The sequence below is a fragment of the Miniopterus natalensis genome, chromosome 8, assembly GCF_054644295.1.
Source record: "Miniopterus natalensis isolate mMinNat1 chromosome 8, mMinNat1.hap1, whole genome shotgun sequence".
Taxonomy (NCBI): Eukaryota; Metazoa; Chordata; class Mammalia; order Chiroptera; family Miniopteridae; genus Miniopterus; species Miniopterus natalensis.
In genome coordinates this window covers 29,498,251-29,516,661 of record NC_142088.1, presented here as the reverse complement: position 1 = coordinate 29,516,661, position 18,411 = coordinate 29,498,251, and the positions used below count along the sequence as shown (strand labels likewise).

General features: G+C 32.6%; 1 protein-coding gene across 6 annotated transcripts in view; it reads left to right on the top strand.

Moving 5' to 3' along the window:
* The window catches only part of GLS (glutaminase), a 73,392-nt gene that overhangs the window by 15,534 nt on the left and 39,447 nt on the right, over positions 1-18,411 (top strand). For 3 of the 6 annotated variants that reach the window (XM_087819695.1, XM_087819696.1, XM_087819697.1), the window contains exons 4-9: positions 1,894-2,023; positions 2,753-2,832; positions 5,202-5,365; positions 10,041-10,099; positions 17,883-17,915; positions 18,002-18,060. In XM_087819695.1, the coding sequence (XP_087675821.1) occupies positions 1,894-2,023; positions 2,753-2,832; positions 5,202-5,365; positions 10,041-10,099; positions 17,883-17,915; positions 18,002-18,060 (525 nt within the window). The other 3 variants (XM_016217698.2, XM_016217570.2, XM_016217635.2) reach the window with 3 other exon arrangements.

Here is an 18,411-nt window from a genome sequence, read left to right as displayed (position 1 = left end):
TGTTTTAATTTTATGTTGATGAAGTGAGTATATATTCTGAATTTTTATTAATAGTTAAAATGTGAAATCTGGCTTTTAATTTTAATTTGATGCTTTATTTAGAACAACTTGAATTAAAATATTGAGATATAAAACTTTCTCATTTACTATGGACTATAAAAGGAATACTGAAAGCCTGGCTGCTATGACTCAGTGGTTGAGCATTGACCTATGATCCATGAGATTGCAGTTTGATTCCTGGTCAGGGCACATGTCCAGATTTCAGGCTTGATCCCCAGCAGGGGGCGTGCAAGGGTCAGCCGATCAATGACTCGCTCTCATCACTGATGTTTCTCTCTCTCCCTCTCCCTTTCTCTCTCTGAAATCAGTAAATTTTTTTTTTTTTAAAAAAAGAAATACTGAAAGTTCCTACTTTTCCATTTCTCCATTTATAATTAGTGCAAGTTATTTACTTGCAAGTTAGAGTTTTTGTGTCTGTAAAGTGGGGAAATTTACTTTTCAAAGTGTTTGTTTTGAGAATTAAGCAGGATAATTATGTACTTGAAACTTAGGTGTGTTTTTTTAATGCCAATTTGGATTTTTTTCCTTTTCTGCCAAAGAAGCTGCTAATAGAATGTCACATTACTTAACCGTGAGGAATCAGTTACATAAATGACTTCCAATAGTTAATGGTTTGACTTTAATACTTCAGGTATAAATATTCATGGGTTTTTTTATCTCAAGGCTTAGTCTTAAGTTGTATTATAGCTTGATGCTCATGTCTAGCAAGTCTTCCTTTAGCAATTAAATATTTTATTGCTGAGTTACTAAAACTCTAAATAAGATAAGCCTAGAATAAATGGTTGGCTGTAACCTTATATAAAATTACATTAATATATTGATTTTTCTGGCTTAAATCCTTTTTAGAACAAAGCAGAATATTGGTTCAAATCCTTAGATTTCATGCCCTCCAATCATATATTTTGCCATATCTTTTAAATAGTTTTAAACAATGAAACATTTTTATTCTACAATGTATCATATATCTTAAAGTGAGTAGAATAATGTAATTAGACATTTTTGGTGATTCAAATAATATAAATTTAATTACACTGCATTATATATAATTTTATTTAAAGTTATTCATTATTTTTACAAGCATTTTAATAAGCATGTTGTTTAAGAGAAATTAATCTGACTAAACAAAGTTGATTTTGTCTCCATTTTTTAGCTTAGAAATGCAAATTTTTCAAAATGTAATTCAGGAAAAATGTTAAAATACAAACTAGCTTTTTGTGAAATATTAGTAATAGTTCTACAGGAACTAAGAGATATGTGTCTGAGGCTACTTAATGGAAAAATAAACAGAGTCTCAACTATGACATATTAAAGTCTGATTTTTGTTAACTCTAAATGTCATTTAAAAAAAATAGTTTTATTGCTTTTTAGAGGGAGAGGAAGGGAGAGGGAAAGGGAGAGAAACATTGATGTGAGAGCGCAATATCAATCGGCTGCCTCCTGCACACCCCCTACAGGGGACTGAGCCTGCATCCAGGGCACCAGCAACCCCTTGGTGCACGGGATGATGCTCCAACCAAGCCACACTGGCCAGGGCTTGTTTTTAGATGGTCTTAACACTTAACCTGATGGAATGCTCTGTTATTTTAATCTTTGATACAGTTTTTTGTCAATCTCATTTATTTTGTTAACTTGTTCAACAGCTTACAAGCAACTACATGAAAGGCTGCTTGAAAGAAAGAAAATGTAGAAAGAATATTTATAGAATTTAGTTTGTTGTATAAAATGATGAATTTCTCTATTTTTTCAATATTCTCCTAATTAATATTGTTATTGCCAAGTACTTATGTTTGAAGGGCATGCAGTGTATTTATTTATTTTTCTCACATTCCACAGGTGTGTTCAAAGCAACATTGTTTTGTTGACACAAGCCTTTAGAAGAAAATTTGTCATTCCTGACTTTATGTCTTTTACCTCTCATATTGATGAGTTATTTGAAAGTGCTAAGAAGCAGTCTGGAGGAAAGGTAACATCTTTAATGTGAATATTTTCCTAAACCAATTGCTTAATAAATTCGGCTCACCTTGAGGTATAGAGAGTAAAATTGTGTGTTTTTTGTGTGTTTTGCTAATTAAGAAATTTAAATGAAGCCATTGGATAAAGTGCTTTTAACATATTTTAAATATTTAAGTTTGTTATTTTGGCTAAAAAGAAATCTAAGTTTTCAAATTCTTCTTGATTCTCAAGTGATTGAGATGGTTTTTAAATCTTTAGTAAAAAAGTAACTATTGGGAATTTCTGCAGCTATATTCTCGAACATTAAATAAAATGTTTTCAGTGTTAATAATCCTCTAAATAATGCTAAGGGCTGTTAATTTATTTCTTCTTCAAATTGAAAGATTTTAGATAGTGAAACCCAGCATGACCATGATTAAAGAAACTCTCTATTTCTTTCCCTTATAAAAGAAACTCAAGTTCTAGTTCCTCTTTTAGATTGTGCTTTTCTAGGAAGAGAGAATACATTGGAAAACACAGGGTATGATGGAGACTGAGAGAAATCACTTAGATCTCACCTGTAATTCTCAAGTCTATTGTGCCCTTAGTTTTTATGAATATTGTCATAAAAGATTACAAAGCCACTAAGTGCTATAAAATAACTATTCACTGGTAGGAGCTAAATTGAGATAATTTTTTTTGATAGAAGAAAGTATTACTTTCTTGTATTATGTCTGTTAATTTCTAATATTTTGATTAGGTTGCAGATTATATTCCTCAACTAGCCAAGTTCAGTCCTGATTTGTGGGGTGTATCTGTTTGTACAGTAGATGGACAAAGGTAAGTTTATATCAAATCCATGGAAACCATCAGTCATTTGTAAAGTAAGAAATCAGTTGCAAAACATGGAGGTTTTCATGAAGTTCATGAAAGCTATGTATGGGAAGTGCTCACGCTATAGGCACAGCCACTGACAAATGAGAATCTAGCAGAATTATAAAAAGGATAATGATGTGAGGGCACTTCAAAGAGAATGATTTGATTTTAAAAACCAATAAGGGGATGCCCTTGAAAAAGTGGATAAAGTTCTGGAATATTTTTTAAGAATGATTTTTTATTATGCTGTGACTCAGACACAAATTTAATATCATATAATTTGGTTTTGTCGGTTGAAAAAGAAAAATTGATTATTTTTTCCTCATTTGAGGACTTAGAGGTATAATCTTTCTGAGGTTTTTTTTTTTAAACAAGGTAATTCTTTTTTTTAATTAAAATATAACATAATGGGGGAGTAGATGGGGAGAGATTATTCAAAGAACTTATATGAATAAATGCATAACCCATGGATACAGACTATAGTATGGGGAAGGCATGGGGGTGGGTTGGATGCAGGGTGGAGGGGATCAATGGGGGGGAAAAAGGGGGACATCTGTAATACTTTCAACAATAAAGATACATTAAAAATACATATGTATATAGCATAAAATAAGTTATGCATTTCCTAAGTGTATACAGCTTGATGAATTTATAGCATAAATGTAATTTACCCTAAATTTTGTTAAAACTACAAGTCATTTAGCCTTATAATTTAGTCTTATATTTTTCAAGATAGTGTCCCAGTTAAAGCCTCCCCTCCTCATTTGTTAAATTTTGATCTTAAGTGCCTTTATTCTAATTGACCTTTTTATTTTTTCTTAATTATCTTCCTCAAGTATTTATAGTAAAAAAAAAATACAGTTTAGTCCATTCATTTTTGAGATAAGCAATCTGAGGGCCCACAGATCATATAATACTGGAAGAGGCGAAACTAGCACCTAGGTGTCGTAACTTCTAGTGCATTTGACTAAATGGTAACCTAGTCCATTAACATCTAGTCATAATGATAGGCTTTTATCCTCATACGGGCCTGTACAATATACTAAAATACTATGAAAGGACACAAATACGTGAGAAGATGTGGCTTTATCCTTTATGGAGCATGTGTCCAGTAGGCAGTGATATTTCTATTTTTTTATTTGGAGGAAATGGTTTATTATGTAGTGGACATTTTTATATTTGGAGAAAATGATTATCATAATGCTTGCATATGGCTTTTCTCTTAAACATTCTTTGTATGTAGAGATGATTCTTTTAGTTTAGTTTTCTTATCTAGAAAATTTTAAAGGACGACTTTGGACTAGAACATACATATTTTTAAATCCAAAGTAGTAGGAAGATAGGCTTTTGTCAGGTTTTAGAATGATTGTCAAGTTGAAGATATAGTCTGAATTAGAAATTATTTATAAAGATGATAGGAAAAATATTATACTTTTGCTATATGTACATATGTGTTTATCTTTCATAACATAATTAGAAGTGTGGTGGCCCTCTGACATCTCTTCACCCTGTGATGTCTCTCTGTTAACCATTGTTTGCCAGGGGTAGTTATTAATAGTGCTTAGTTTCACTGTGAATGAGTTTTATTCCAAATGAGTGATTGCCTATAAGGGGTTGGGATATTGTGGGCACCTGGGATACTTTAGCCATGCAAATATCTCTGCCCTTGTGAAGCTTATATTATAATGTGGTCAATGAGGATTTTTCTATTTTTAAACCTGTTCTCTCCTTCATGTGCATCTCAATTTGGTAACATATAAAACTTTTTTTTGTTCTGTTCTTTATCTACATGGTGTTAATGTAGATAACACTATTAGTGCCAGCTATTCTGAATGCCATTTAATATAATGGTGGTGGAATTGTAAGTAGATATGGTTGACAAGATGAAGCATTTATAGAAAGGGTCTCAGAGAATGGTATTGAATCTAAATTGTGCTCCATTTAAAAATTAGCCATGGTTTAGCCATGTTTAAGGCTATGAGTAAAAAAAAAAAAGAAAAGGGTGACTAATTTCTAAAAGGGCTAATTCATTTTATCTGATTGAATATAAGTAGGAGCAAGGAGGGCCATCCCTCTGGCCCTGAGGAAAATTTTTATGTAACCTAATTATCTAATTTGGTATTTTATTACCTGAGTACTTTTAAGCTTTTGCCTTTACTTGCACTATCCCTCTTAAAATAAATATATTTATTTTTTAATATCTAAGTAAACCTGTGGTTGAATAATGGGGAAACCTTTGTAAATTAGAATTAACATGTAAAAATAACAACTTCAGTGATTAAGTTACTTTTATTCCGGTTTATCCTAATTATTTTTAATCTGCTTTTAAATAGGCATTCTATTGGAGATACCAAAGTTCCATTTTGTCTTCAGTCCTGTGTAAAACCTTTGAAATATGCCATTGCTGTTAATGATCTTGGAACAGAATATGTGCATCGGTATGTTGGGAAAGAGCCAAGTGGATTAAGGTTCAACAAACTGTTCTTAAATGAAGATGGTAAGAATTACATAAAAGTTGGTCAGAAAAAGAAATATCTTAACTTTCCTATGTAAACTTAAGTGGTTAATTTTTTCTTTCTTCCCTCCCCTCCCCTTTGAAGAAAATTGAAAGCATTCATACTTTCATTTTTCATAGAATTCTGTGAAACCCATAGAAATGGTTTAATCACCTACTTTTTAAAATGGTTATTTTAGCCCAGCTGGGCGTGGCTCAGCTGTTGAGCATCGACCTAGGATCAAGGCGATCAGGGTTCGATTCCCGGCCAGGGCACATGCCCGGGTTGCTGGCTGCAGCCAATCAGTGACTTCTCTCATCATTGATGTTTCTATCTCTCTCTCCCTCTCCTTTCCTCTCTCTGAAATCAATAAAGATATATTTAAAAAAAAAGTTATTTTAGGCATCTCATATCACTGGAAAGTGGGATAAGGAGAAGATGGGGGCAGGGAGTAAGATTTTCTCTTTATAATCACCTATATGGAAATATTTTACAGTAAAATATCACACTGGGATTTGCCTAAGATTGGGATAAGATTAATATGAATATAATGAATAAAGAAATTATAGTAGTTACTCTTTTTATATCAGTAGTTTTAAAATGCTTTACAGCATAAACTGTTTTAGTCCTATAGTGGGTAGTTGGCTGATATTTTCTATTATAAATGAAGAAATAAGTTACTTGATGGAGGTGTCAGTTTTGGAAACCACCAACTCCTAGCGAAGCCTTTTTCTACCTTGTAGTAGAAATTAGGTTAATCAACAAATATTTTTATAGCCTTCTTCCCCTGTGTTAACAGCTGTGGAGGGTGTATGGGCCTTGTTTCTTAGAGTAACATCTAGCTAATACTAAAGGATACAGAAAACAATTACGTACATCAGATACATGGAAAAAGAAGACAAACTCAAGCATTGCATACTGCTAATTATAAGTATGTAATTGACAGAAGCCAGAATGTATATGTTGGTTTATATGTATAGCAGATTTGAGAAAGAAAGGGAGTTGAGTTAATTTACATTAGGAAGATAGAACTGAATTTTATAGAAATAACAAAATTTGGGTGGTTGTATAAATGGGCAGTGCAGGCTTAAACCAGTAATACCTAAAATATAAATATTTATATTAAACTGAACATTAATACTTTTTAACTCTTTAGTATATGCATTAGCTTTGACATAGCCTCAATTATGAACCACATATTTTTAAGGTTCATATTCGCAGTTTGAAAAGTGTTTTCTAGTATAATATGAAAGAACTTTCTGCATGATATTGCCTTGGAGCAAGAATAAATATGTGTAAAATTAATCAGTTTTGTGCATTCTAGTTAAAAAAAATATTGATAAATTTTAAATGTTGCCTTTATCCATTTTTTCATTATACCAAGCTAATATTTGTCATTAAATGACAGCCTTTATTAATTAGCTTAACTGTTATTATGTCATAAATATATTTTTTAAATGTCTTATTGATTTCAGAGAGAGGCAGGGAGAGGGAGAGAGATAGAAACATCAAATTGAGAATCATCAATCGGCTGCCTCCTGCATGCCCTCTACTGGGGATCGAGCCTGCAACCTGAGCATGTGCCCTGACCGGGAATCGAATCGTGACCTACAGGTTCATGGGTCGATGCTCAACCACAGATTCACACTGGCCAGGCTATAAATATTTTTAATTAAAAATTCTAAATTAAACCCTTCAATTATCTCCACGTTGTGGCAGAGCAGGAAAAAGGTAGATTTTACAGTCACAGGTTTTTAGTCTGAGGTTTTTACACTGCAGTAAATGCTTATGTTACATTATAATATCTCTGGTGTGTTTCTGAGCATTCATATATCTGACTTTTGGGCCAAAGACAGAGGGAGCAGTTGCTTACATCTGAAAATTGATCTTGTCATTGCCATGAAATGTTTGTGTTCTTTGAAAGATCTTGAGTATAGCTTATGTAGTATTTGCTGAATATGATTTAGAAAATATTGAAGGCCCACATTTTTGTGGTACCATTTGTAATAACACATCAGCTGCCTCATAGCGCTCTAGAGCAGCAATGTACTAAAATTCTGTGGCGCACCGGACAGCTATTGTTGTGTTGGCTGTTGTCATTTTTTTAATATGGCAGTCTAAGGAGAAAGAGGTCAGTGCACCTGAAAGAGGTTTTGCACATTTTAAAAATTCTTATGGCACACTGGTGTACCTGCCGCAGCTCACTGGTTGAAAATCGCTGCCCTAGAGTATAAACCTGATGATGTCAAGACACCATGAAAGTAATTGCTTTTCTTTTGCTGCTCTTAAGATTCTCTCTGTCCTAACCTTTTGCATTTTAATTAAGATATATCTTGATGTGGGCCTGTTTGGGTTCATCTTGTTTGGGATTCTCTGTGCTTCCTAGACTTGTGTGTATTTTTCCTTCACCTGGTTAGGGAAGTTTTCAGTCATTATTTATTCAAATAGGTTCTCAATCCCTTGCTTTCATTTTTCTCCTTCTGATATTCCTATGATGTGGATGTTTTTTACACTTGATAATTGTCCCAGAAGTCCCTTAAACTACCACCCTCATTTTTAAAAAATATTTTTTCTTCTTGCTGCTCTTATTGGGTGTTTGCTGCTACCTTGTCTTCCAAATCCCTGATTTGATTCTCTGCTTCATCTAATCTTCTATTGATTCCTTGTAGTGTGGTTTTCATTTCAGTTATTATATTCTTTATTTCTGACTGGTTCTGTTTTATGGTTTCTATGTCCTTTTTTTATGCTGTTGAAGTTGTTACTAAGTTTTTTGAGCATCCTTATAACCACTGTTTTGAACTCTGTATCTGGCAGTTTGCTTGACTCCGTTTCATTTAGTTTCTTTTTCTAGAGATTTCTCCTGTTCTTTTATTTCGGGCATGTTTCTTTGTCACTCCCATTTTGTCTGCTTCTCTGTGTTTGTTTCTATGTATTAAGTAAATCTGTGTCTCCCAGTCTTGGTAGGGTGGCCTATGTATAGTAGGTGTCCTGTAGGGCCTAGTTGTTCAGCCTCCCTGGTCACTTGAGCTGGGTGTTCCAGGTGCATCCCTCCAGTGGGCTGTGTACACCCTACTGTTGTAATTGAGTGATGGGAGGGATTGATCCCCAGGCTGATTGGCTACGAGGACCAGCTGTGCTTATAGTGGAGTTGCTGATGTGCAGGGGCCAACCCCACCCAGCAGATCTCACTTCAGTGGGGCTGTGGTACTGGCCTAGTCCACCTCTTGAGTGTGTCACTTGTGGAGGTGGTTGTGTGGTGCTCTGCATGGTCTGAAACTGGCCACCAGGTGTGCTGGCTCTGGGGCCTCCCAGGAGGTGCAGGCCAAGATGAGCTGATGCCTCTTCCCGGCCCAGGGCCTTCTGGCATGAGCTACAAATGGTTGCTACAGATGGTTGCTACTTGTGCTGGGCTTGGAGGTTCCCAAGAGAGGCCAAGCTGCAGATGGAGTCCAGCTGCTGCTATTGCCAGGCCAGGTTCACTTCGCTAGAGGTATGTGGCATGCTGAGGCCAGATGCTGCTGCTTTGGGATTTGTGGACCTTTGAAAGAATTTGGGAAGTCCCAACATGAACCAAAAAAAGCTGTATGGAAAAGCCACTGGAAGTGACTTGGGTGGACCTGCAAGTTGGGTGTGGGGGGGGTCTCAGGGAATCACCAGGGCAGGGTGAACAGTGATAGGTTGATGGAAACTCAGATATGGCACCTGCCTGAGACTGCAGCAGGCGGGCTCAGCAAAGAAATAATGCCAGCACTTCCGCCTGTGAGAAAGCTGTCCCTCTAGCCCTTGCCCTAAAGATAGACAATTCAGTTCCTCCCTATATGTCCCTGGTGCCTTTTGAGCTGCTGCTCCAGCACTGGAGCTCAGAGTGAGTGAGTCTAAGTAAGTCCACATGCAGGCCCTTTGATAGGAATTCCAAGGACTCCAGCAGCCTTCTGTCTTATCTGTAATCACTGCTGGTTTTCACAGCCAGAAGTTATAGAGATTTATTTTTCTGGCACTGGAACCCTGGGCTGGGGAGCTTGGTGTGGGCCTGGGACCCCTTGATTTTCAGAGGGCCTCTGAATCTGAGATATCCTTCCTAATTTTTAACCTCCACACATGGGTGTGGAACTAGCCTGTTCAAGTCTCTGCCCCTCCTACCAGTCTCCATTTGGTGTCTTCTGTATATGCTTAGTTATAGAACTTCTGGTCAGTTAGATTTCAGGCAGTTCTCAGTAACAGTTGTATTGTAATTTAATTTTAATTTCGATGTGATTGTTGAAGGATGCCAGTACCACCTTTACCTGTATTCCTCTATCTTGACCAGAATCCTCTCTTTAAGCATTATGACTCACTGAGATGTTGGCACTATTGTTATCCTAGTTTACAGATGGGAAAATTGAGGCACAATAGCTAATAAATGGCAGAATTAGGAAACTTGGGTGTACTCTTAACACTACTAATCACTGCCTTTCTGTACATGAATCTTTGTTTGCCTATATAATCATTATAGCCACTTCCTAGAGGTGTATTATAGGTTCAATATGTAAGTGACTTTAAATGCATTCCTCTACTCCCCCAAAAAAGAACTGTAACAGTGGCTTACATAAAGAAATAGATATATATTCATGGGAAGAATCATCACAGAAAATGATATCAGGTATTTGAAATAGTGCTCTTGCTTTTATATCTTTACAGACAAGCCACATAATCCTATGGTAAACGCTGGAGCAATTGTTGTGACTTCATTAATAAAGGTAAAATGTTGACATTTCCTTTTTTTAATAACTAAGGCATAAATGTGAATTTTGTATTATTTATGTAGAACTGTTAAAAAGTTTTCTTTTGTGTTAAAAAATTAATCTTGTGTAAAATTAGGATATCTGTTCATATAATAATAAATGATGTAATTTCAAGGGCAAAATTAAAAACAGATGACTCATTCTAAATTTTAAGTTATTCTTGACCTGAAGATCTGGCAAAAATTCATAAAGTCGCTGCTGAACAATAGGCATAAGTTTTTCTTTTTAAAGTTTTGATATTTTTTTTCTTTTCCCTTCCTTTTGTCTCTCTTAGAATGAACAGATGTAAACAGAGTTAAAAACATTTTATCATTTAATCTTTCTCATCATCATTTAGGAAGAAATGTTCTAATACTTTGTGTTAAGACAAAGTACATTTCCCCTTGAATATTTTTAAGTCTTTTATATTTTCATGAACTTTAATTATGATTTTCATTTGAACTTGTTTTGTTTTATTTCAATCATATAGTAACTAAAATAAATAAGACTTATTCCAATTATTAAGTTACAGTAATTTTTCTTATGCTTTGGTTTGTACTGTGTGTTTTGAATTTTTTTAATTTTTTTTTTTTTAGTGTCTGGTTTGCCTTAATAATTGGAAGCTCTCATGTTGTTTGAAATAAGTATTTGAAATGGTTCTGTTGTGTGATACTGTTTATATTTTAATTTCTAATTATAAATATTAGTTATATGCAAATAAATTTCATTTGTGTTTGGAACATTTATGTACTGTCTTTAATAAATCTGTGTCTATGTATTCCAAGCTTGAAATAAAAAATTCATGGCTTTGTAGATGCATTACTGAGGATGTGATATCCTGGTTAGACAAAAAGTGTTTGAATATGAATTATGCTCTTGGCCCAATTAATAAAAATTCATCTACTTTGTATACTAGAAGTCCTCTGTTAACTTTCATGAATTTTATATGTTCATGAGAAAAGGCCTTTAAAGTAAAGACTACTATCTTAAGAATATATATGTTTAGCTTTTATTTTAGGGCAAATGTTTCAAAACTATTGACCCACTTAATCCTTTTAACTATAGTGAGGTAGATACTATATAGCCAAGTATTATTTTTTAATGTAAATAATTTTAATAAGTTATGGAAATTTTCATTTTGTTCATTATAACATCTAGTTATTCATGGCTATTTTATATAAGAGAAAAGTTGTCAGTTTGAGGTGAAAAGAAACTATTTGCTTATTGTAGAAAATTATAATATGAATATATGCTCGGCACAGTCCTGCCTTCAGGTGGCTTACATTATAGTATGGAGTATACGCAAGTAAATGGGTCCTTACAATGAAATGCAATAAATACTGCAATGAGAGAAAAGTCTCATGAATAATTGTTAGGTTTGAACAAGCAAACTCGAATTAGAGGTAAGCAAAGTTATAATAATACAATGTATGTGTTAATGCTTGATGAAAAAACCACTAGTATGGTTCTGAACCTCTTTTGGATCTTCCCAGAAAAATTATTCACATACCATGATTTTATATAAATTTTGGGGAGTTCACAGACCCTTTGAAGCTGATCCAAGTATCCTAGTTTAAGAACTCTTACACTGGAGAAAGATTAACATGGCACAACAATAGTATTATCAGGAAAGGGCATATGTAAATGATTAATAGGAGCCTTCCTTAATTGCATGCATATTCTGTTTAATAATTCATGGGTTTAATATACCACACTGAAATGTTGCATGTGGAAAATGCATGTCTGGTCATATCACATCATCACTTCATTAATTTCACTTACTGTGTTCATTCACAAGCCATAAACTATACATTAAGCCATATTAATCACAGAATTAAAGAAACAAAATATACACAGTTGTGGTTCAGTGTCCAATGGTGCAAAAATTTAACTGAGTCATCTTGTATTTACAAATTTGATCAGTGATTTTTAAATTTATAAAAAGTTTTAAATTTACTGGAAATGAAGCTTTGGGTGTGGTTAATATTTAAGGTCATTTTCTTTGAATTTTTATTTTTATTTGATTTGTTTTGTTTTAGAAGGTGTTTCACAAGGGGGTTTTGTTGTATTTTAATGATGTTTATCTAAATCTTGGAGGGGTAAGCCTGATGTACCTCTGTAAAACTGACCCCTAGTTTATAATGCTTTTCTTAGACTCTAAAAAAGAATTAAAAACTCTTATAATTACTTGTACGTCATCTCTATAAGTTATATGATCATGTGATATTTATGAAACGGTAATTGAAATTGAGGTAGTAAAATCATAGCCGAAAGGGTCTTCAGGTCCCGCCCTCTCTTACTTTAGTAGATGCAGTGAGGAAACTGAGATTGGATAGGTTCTAACAGCAGCAGAATTGGCTTGAGCTAAATCTCCTGTTTTTTTCTGTTTGCTGTTTCTCTTAATTACATCTTTGTCTTTACCTAGCACAGTTATATTGTCCAAGCAGCAGAGATGTTATTTTCTGAATTTTAATTTATACAAAAGATATAAATTTATTGGCTTAAAAGTCACATCTAATTTTCAGTGCCTTGTATAGTCATTCTTGAGACATTAGTCGGTGCTTACTATCTGTAAGACCTCTTCTCAGGGAGTGCCCAGAGTTTGGATATTTTATCATGGCTACTAGATATGAATTCCCTTTTTTAGCTCTTTTTAGTTAATGACCTTAAAACTATTTTTTTTCCTTTCAAAATTCAAGACTTTATTATGGTGCTATTAAAATAGTCTCTTCACATTACTTTCCTTCTCATACACACACACAAATAAGTAGAGTCTTTAGTAAGACTCTTTATTTCATAATTTTGTAGTATTGATATTTTTTCCTTGTAGGATTGGTGGTGATCCTCAGGAAATGGGGGAAGAGGCAGAGCAAGTGTTCAAAAGGATTAGCAGATTGTGGAAAAAAAGGAGGATTTGGACAGAAGGAACCTGTTGCATAAATTCTTAACTACTAAACTTATAGGAAACCGCCAATATTTAAAATTTTAAACAAAGCTATATAGGTAAATACCTTAATAAAAGAAATGTCATTTTGTACATAAAATGCACATAATTAAAAAAACATAAAGGTACTATACTTCATCTCCTTTTCTCTATGGTAGCTACTAAATTTAAAGGAATACTTTTTGATGCAGTTTGTTTTATTGGATGATGATAATGTTGATACTTGATTTAAAGGAAAAATAAATTTGAAAGGAGCACAGTTGTTCTAGATGAAATAGTATTCTTATGTAAATTTTTTCATTCCAGTGGTAAAAGTTTCACCTAGTTGCAGTTTAAAAGTTAGGTCTGGTGATAACTTGAGGGTTATGGTACGAAAATGAGGATAACATTACAAGATTATTGCCACACTTCTGCTTTTTTTTTAAAGTAAAGAGTTACGTTGTCGTCTTTGTTTATGCATTTCTATTCTAGTGGTAGTTTGCAGTTTTTGTCATTTGAAGAAGCTCAGTCTTTTTAATCAGAAGTATTTTTTAATTTAAAAAATCAGAGATTTTCTTCCCCTTCTTTCTCTTAAAATAATTTAATCATGCTCCATGAAAATCAAGACAGATTTAGTTAATATCTATGTAATGCTTGGTTTGATCATGTTAGCAATAACCTGGTAGACTTGCTTGTAAGCCACATTTTTAAGACAGTTTGTGGCTTTGGAGAGCAATGGATGATGCCTTGGACTTAGTGACATTCATAAGAAAGGATTATATTGGTTTATTTACTTAATGTTTATATCAGTTGATGTATTCAAGGTTTGAAATAAATGAAATAAAATAATTTATTGCCAACAGAATTCACTTTTCTGTTGCTTTATTTTTAGAGTTAATCTATGAAAAAACTAGATTTAGAACATTATTTTTTATCTGTAATATCTATTATAATCCTCCAAGAATTTAGTGTTTAAAGCATTTTCTGTGGCAAGATTAAACTGGGAGTATGTTATAAAATTTTCAGTTACTTCTTTTTGCCTCTTCTATTTCTCTTTTCTCAAAGATCTCTAATTGTGAATTGGCTTTTACATCTCGATGCCTTGTGAATGGTATCAAGGCATTTACATACAAAAGAACATTATTACAATGACTTTAAATGCCATTTTTATATTAAATTTATCCCTGTTAACTGATATTTTCACCTGTTAAATTGTATAATACATGATTCAGTTCCCAAATATGTTGTAAAAACAGGTTGTCAAAACAGTCCAATAATATAGTTACGTTCTTTTGTTAGCCAGTATTAAAACTCCTGCCTCTTTATCAAATTTTCATTCAAAAAGTTTTCTTTAAAGGAAACTTTAGATTTTAGATATTAGATTCTTTAGTATCTTTGACAGGTATGTTTATAGAAAAATAAATATATATATATAATTTTCTAATCTTAGGGTCTGATAACTACCCTTTTCAAACAAGCCGTGTGGTTTGCTTTTTAAAAGTCATTTGGTCAATGAATTAGAAATTTGGTGAATGTATTTTATCCAGTTTATTTTTAAAAAGTTTTTCTGCTGTATTTACTGTAACTTTTTAAAGATTAAAATAACACAATATCTAATAAATGCTGCACAGTGATTTAAAACTAGGGTAAACATGTCCCCTGAGTATAGGATTTTTTTTCCAAGAGAAAAAGGAGCATTAATAGTTTTAGATTATCAATCTCCAAATCTCAATTTTCATATATGCATTTTTAAAAGTTAATCTGCCTTTGGTCCAGGTTTCCTTCCATTTTCTAAAAGAACGGCATACTTCTCACGTGTCCCAAATTTTACTGTGGTGCACTGCTTCAGGTTCTTAAACCTCTCAGATACCAATAAAAGAGAACATTTTAAAATAATGGAGTCAGTGGTATTGTGGATTTGAATCACTGTAATGCCTGGAAACAAGTCCTCTTGTAATACCAGGTTGTTTCCAGTTCTTTCAGCAAAATGGAAAGAGAATCTAATCAAATTAGTTTTTGTAACAGCATTAAGCATAATTCTTGAGGATTACTGCCTTTTGTATGTAATGAGGCAAATGTGTAAAATACTGAGTGACATTGCTATAAAACCTTTTCTATTTCCATCTATTCGTCTATTGTCAGCAATATTTCTCAACTCGTACATCTGTAAACATTTAAAATAGTAAGAGAATCAAGCTTATTCTAGTAATAGAAAATATCCACTGATACATGAGCTAATTAAAAACCAATTACTGTTTTCTTTTGTTTTTTAAACATATCTTTATTGATTTCAGAGAGAGGAAAGGAGCAGGAGAGAGAGAGAGAGAAACATCAATGATGAGAGAGTCATTGATGGGCTGCCTAGCCTGCAACCTGGGCATGTGCCCTGACCGGGAATCGAACCCCGAGCTCCTGGATCCTAGGTCAGTGCTCAACCGCTGAGCCACACCTGGCCGGGCAAAACCAATTACTGTTTTAAAGGGAAAGAAAATATTCTCAAGTAACAATTTTGTAAATTAGCCTGAGAAATTATTAGCAAATAACTTTTTTCCTTTAACATTTTATGAAAATTTTCAAACATACACAAAATAAACAGATTAGTATGACCAGCCCCATGTACCTATTCCTATCTTTAATTTTCATATGTTCTTGTACAGTGCTGCACCCCACTACTTGATAATGATGGTGGGGTTTTTCTTATATCGTATTTGCTTTTTTGTATGGAGTGTATTTATCTTTGCAAATAAACTATACAGTAACGTTTTCAAAATTACAATAACATGACATGTTATAATGATTGTTAGATTCCATATATCCCTAGGGTACATGAAATCTTTCCAAGAGATATAGGGACAAATATATTTATTGACTTAAGTTAAATGCTATTTCCAGGATAGATAATAAGAACAAACATTAAGCTTTTACATTTAAATGGGGAAGTTTTAGAAAGACTTTCTTGAGTCAACACAATCATTTGAATATTTTATTTTGCTTTTTTACATAATTTGCCTAGAACATTTCAAGCAGCTTACCCCAATTTTTTATAATGATAGACATTGGTAAATATCAACAGTTTCTTAAAAACAGCATAGAAGCAAAATTTAATTGTACTTGAAGTTAGTAAGCTACAAGAATGTGACCACAGTCTAGAGTTGGAAAAGTTTTTATCTTATTTTTTATTATTAAACACGACAGCTAGATAAAGAAAATCTGTGTTAATTTTATGAGGCACAATTTAGGCCAGAGAATGAAAGTTCAGTGTAACTTGTTCTACATTGATTAACTGTATAACCAGTAATTATTCATGTGACATCACAATGCAAATGCTGACAACCTTTTCCAAAAGAGTTATGTTCTTTTTTTTTTTTTGGTGCTTTTTCAAAGGTTAAAAAGGTTTTTTGTGGTTTAAATGTTGTTACATATTTTACAGCATTAGGATCTATGGAATATTTTGACAACTGCAACAGTTCAATGAAGTTGGTAATTTCTTCTTTTAATTATTTTTCATTGAACAGCTTTGGAGTTACATTTCTACATTTTGATTTCTGGTGTATTATAAGGAAAGAAAACTTAAAATATGTCAAAGTGCTTTAGAGAAAATACATAGTGATCACAATATGGCTGTAGCTAAATTATACTTATCTTGTTTAAGCTTTGTTAGTACCTAATTTTGACAAAAAAATGTGTTCTTTCCAGCTACAGATTGTATATGTGATTGCACATCCTTTCTTAAATAAGTTGATTCATAGGGTTTCACAGATTATCAGCCACATTCTATTCCACTTATAAAGTGGAGAATGAACCTGGCTTTATTCAGTTAAATAATACTCTCATACAGGTTTTCTCCCCATAATAAAATTTTAAATGTAATATTTTGGATTTTTTTGAGGGTAAAGTTAAAAATTTTCATTTTTAAAACTAGTTGTCAGATTATTTTATTTTAAATCTGTTTTAAAATTAGAGATGTATTGTTTCTTTTGGGTGCATATCATCAATTAATACGTTTGATTTCAGATCTACAACTTACTGCTTTGTAAACTTCGCTGAGGTAAAATGAAACCATTTGGCTACTTGAACTGATCTACATTACATAGGTTTTGCCTATTGACATTTGCAGTAGCTAACATGTCAGACATAGCAGTAATGAAACAATACATCATCCTTATTCTGAATTGGCATAATGCCAAATGCAAATGTAGCTAATTTTTTAGAGACTATGAAATATGGGTTTTTTTTAGTTCAAGTTTTATTATATACCAGTGAGATATTAAAAGTAGAGCTTTCTCTGCATTAGTAAAATCTATCCAGAATGTTTGCTTATACTAGAATTATAAAAGATTAATTTTGCATCATAACTCATTTTTCTAACTTTAATATTGGTTTAAGGTTATTTTAAAAATATGATTAGATTGCTCTTAATTTAAAACCATAATTTCTATATACTTAATTTTTCTCCAAGGGTGAAACTTTATTTTAAGTTTTTTAAAATATGAAGTTAAATAACATTTTATAGCAGATTCTCTGTTGTCATGAAAGATAAGGGATTTGGAGTAACTTGTACTTAAAATTCTGTAAATTTTGGGTTGGGTAAAGTCATACTTAAAATAAAGCATTCCCTTTGTAATTCAGATCCATTCTCAACATATGGGTGTTAATGAAAGAGTATGTATATAGTTTATGTAAATATTAAGTTTCTTTAGAAGAATTTCCTAGATTTAAAAGTACTAATGCCAGTATATTAATTATAATGATAGTTTGAAATTTTTATATTATATTCATTTAAAACTTAACTGTGGTGGGGCCTCATAAACGTTTTTGTTTCTCGTTTCTTTGCAGCAAGGAGTGAATAATGCCGAAAAATTTGACTATGTAAGTGCAATATAGAATTCAGTTTTTATGCTACACTCTTCATATATTTGTTTTTTGGTACTTAAACTTTTTATTTTGATTTATAGGTGATGCAGTTTTTGAATAAGATGGCTGGTAATGAATATGTTGGATTCAGTAATGCAACGTGAGTCTGCTATATAACATAGGTTTTTATAACAGGTCATTCCTCTTTAAATTAAAAAAATTTAGATTATAGAATTTTATTTTAAATACTGTTTTGTTACTTCATATATATGCACACATTGTGTTTAGAATTAATCTATTCTCCCTTGTTGGTTCTAGGTCTTACTAGAGTATCAGGATATCTTTTACTTACTTTTCTGATTAATATTTTGTCTCATTTGCTTTTTATCAACCTCTCTCCAGATAAAAATATGTGTGTATCTCTACATACACATATATGTACATATATGTAAATGTACATGTGTGTGGGTGGTTTTTATTCTCAACTGTTAGAAATTAAGTTGTAGACATC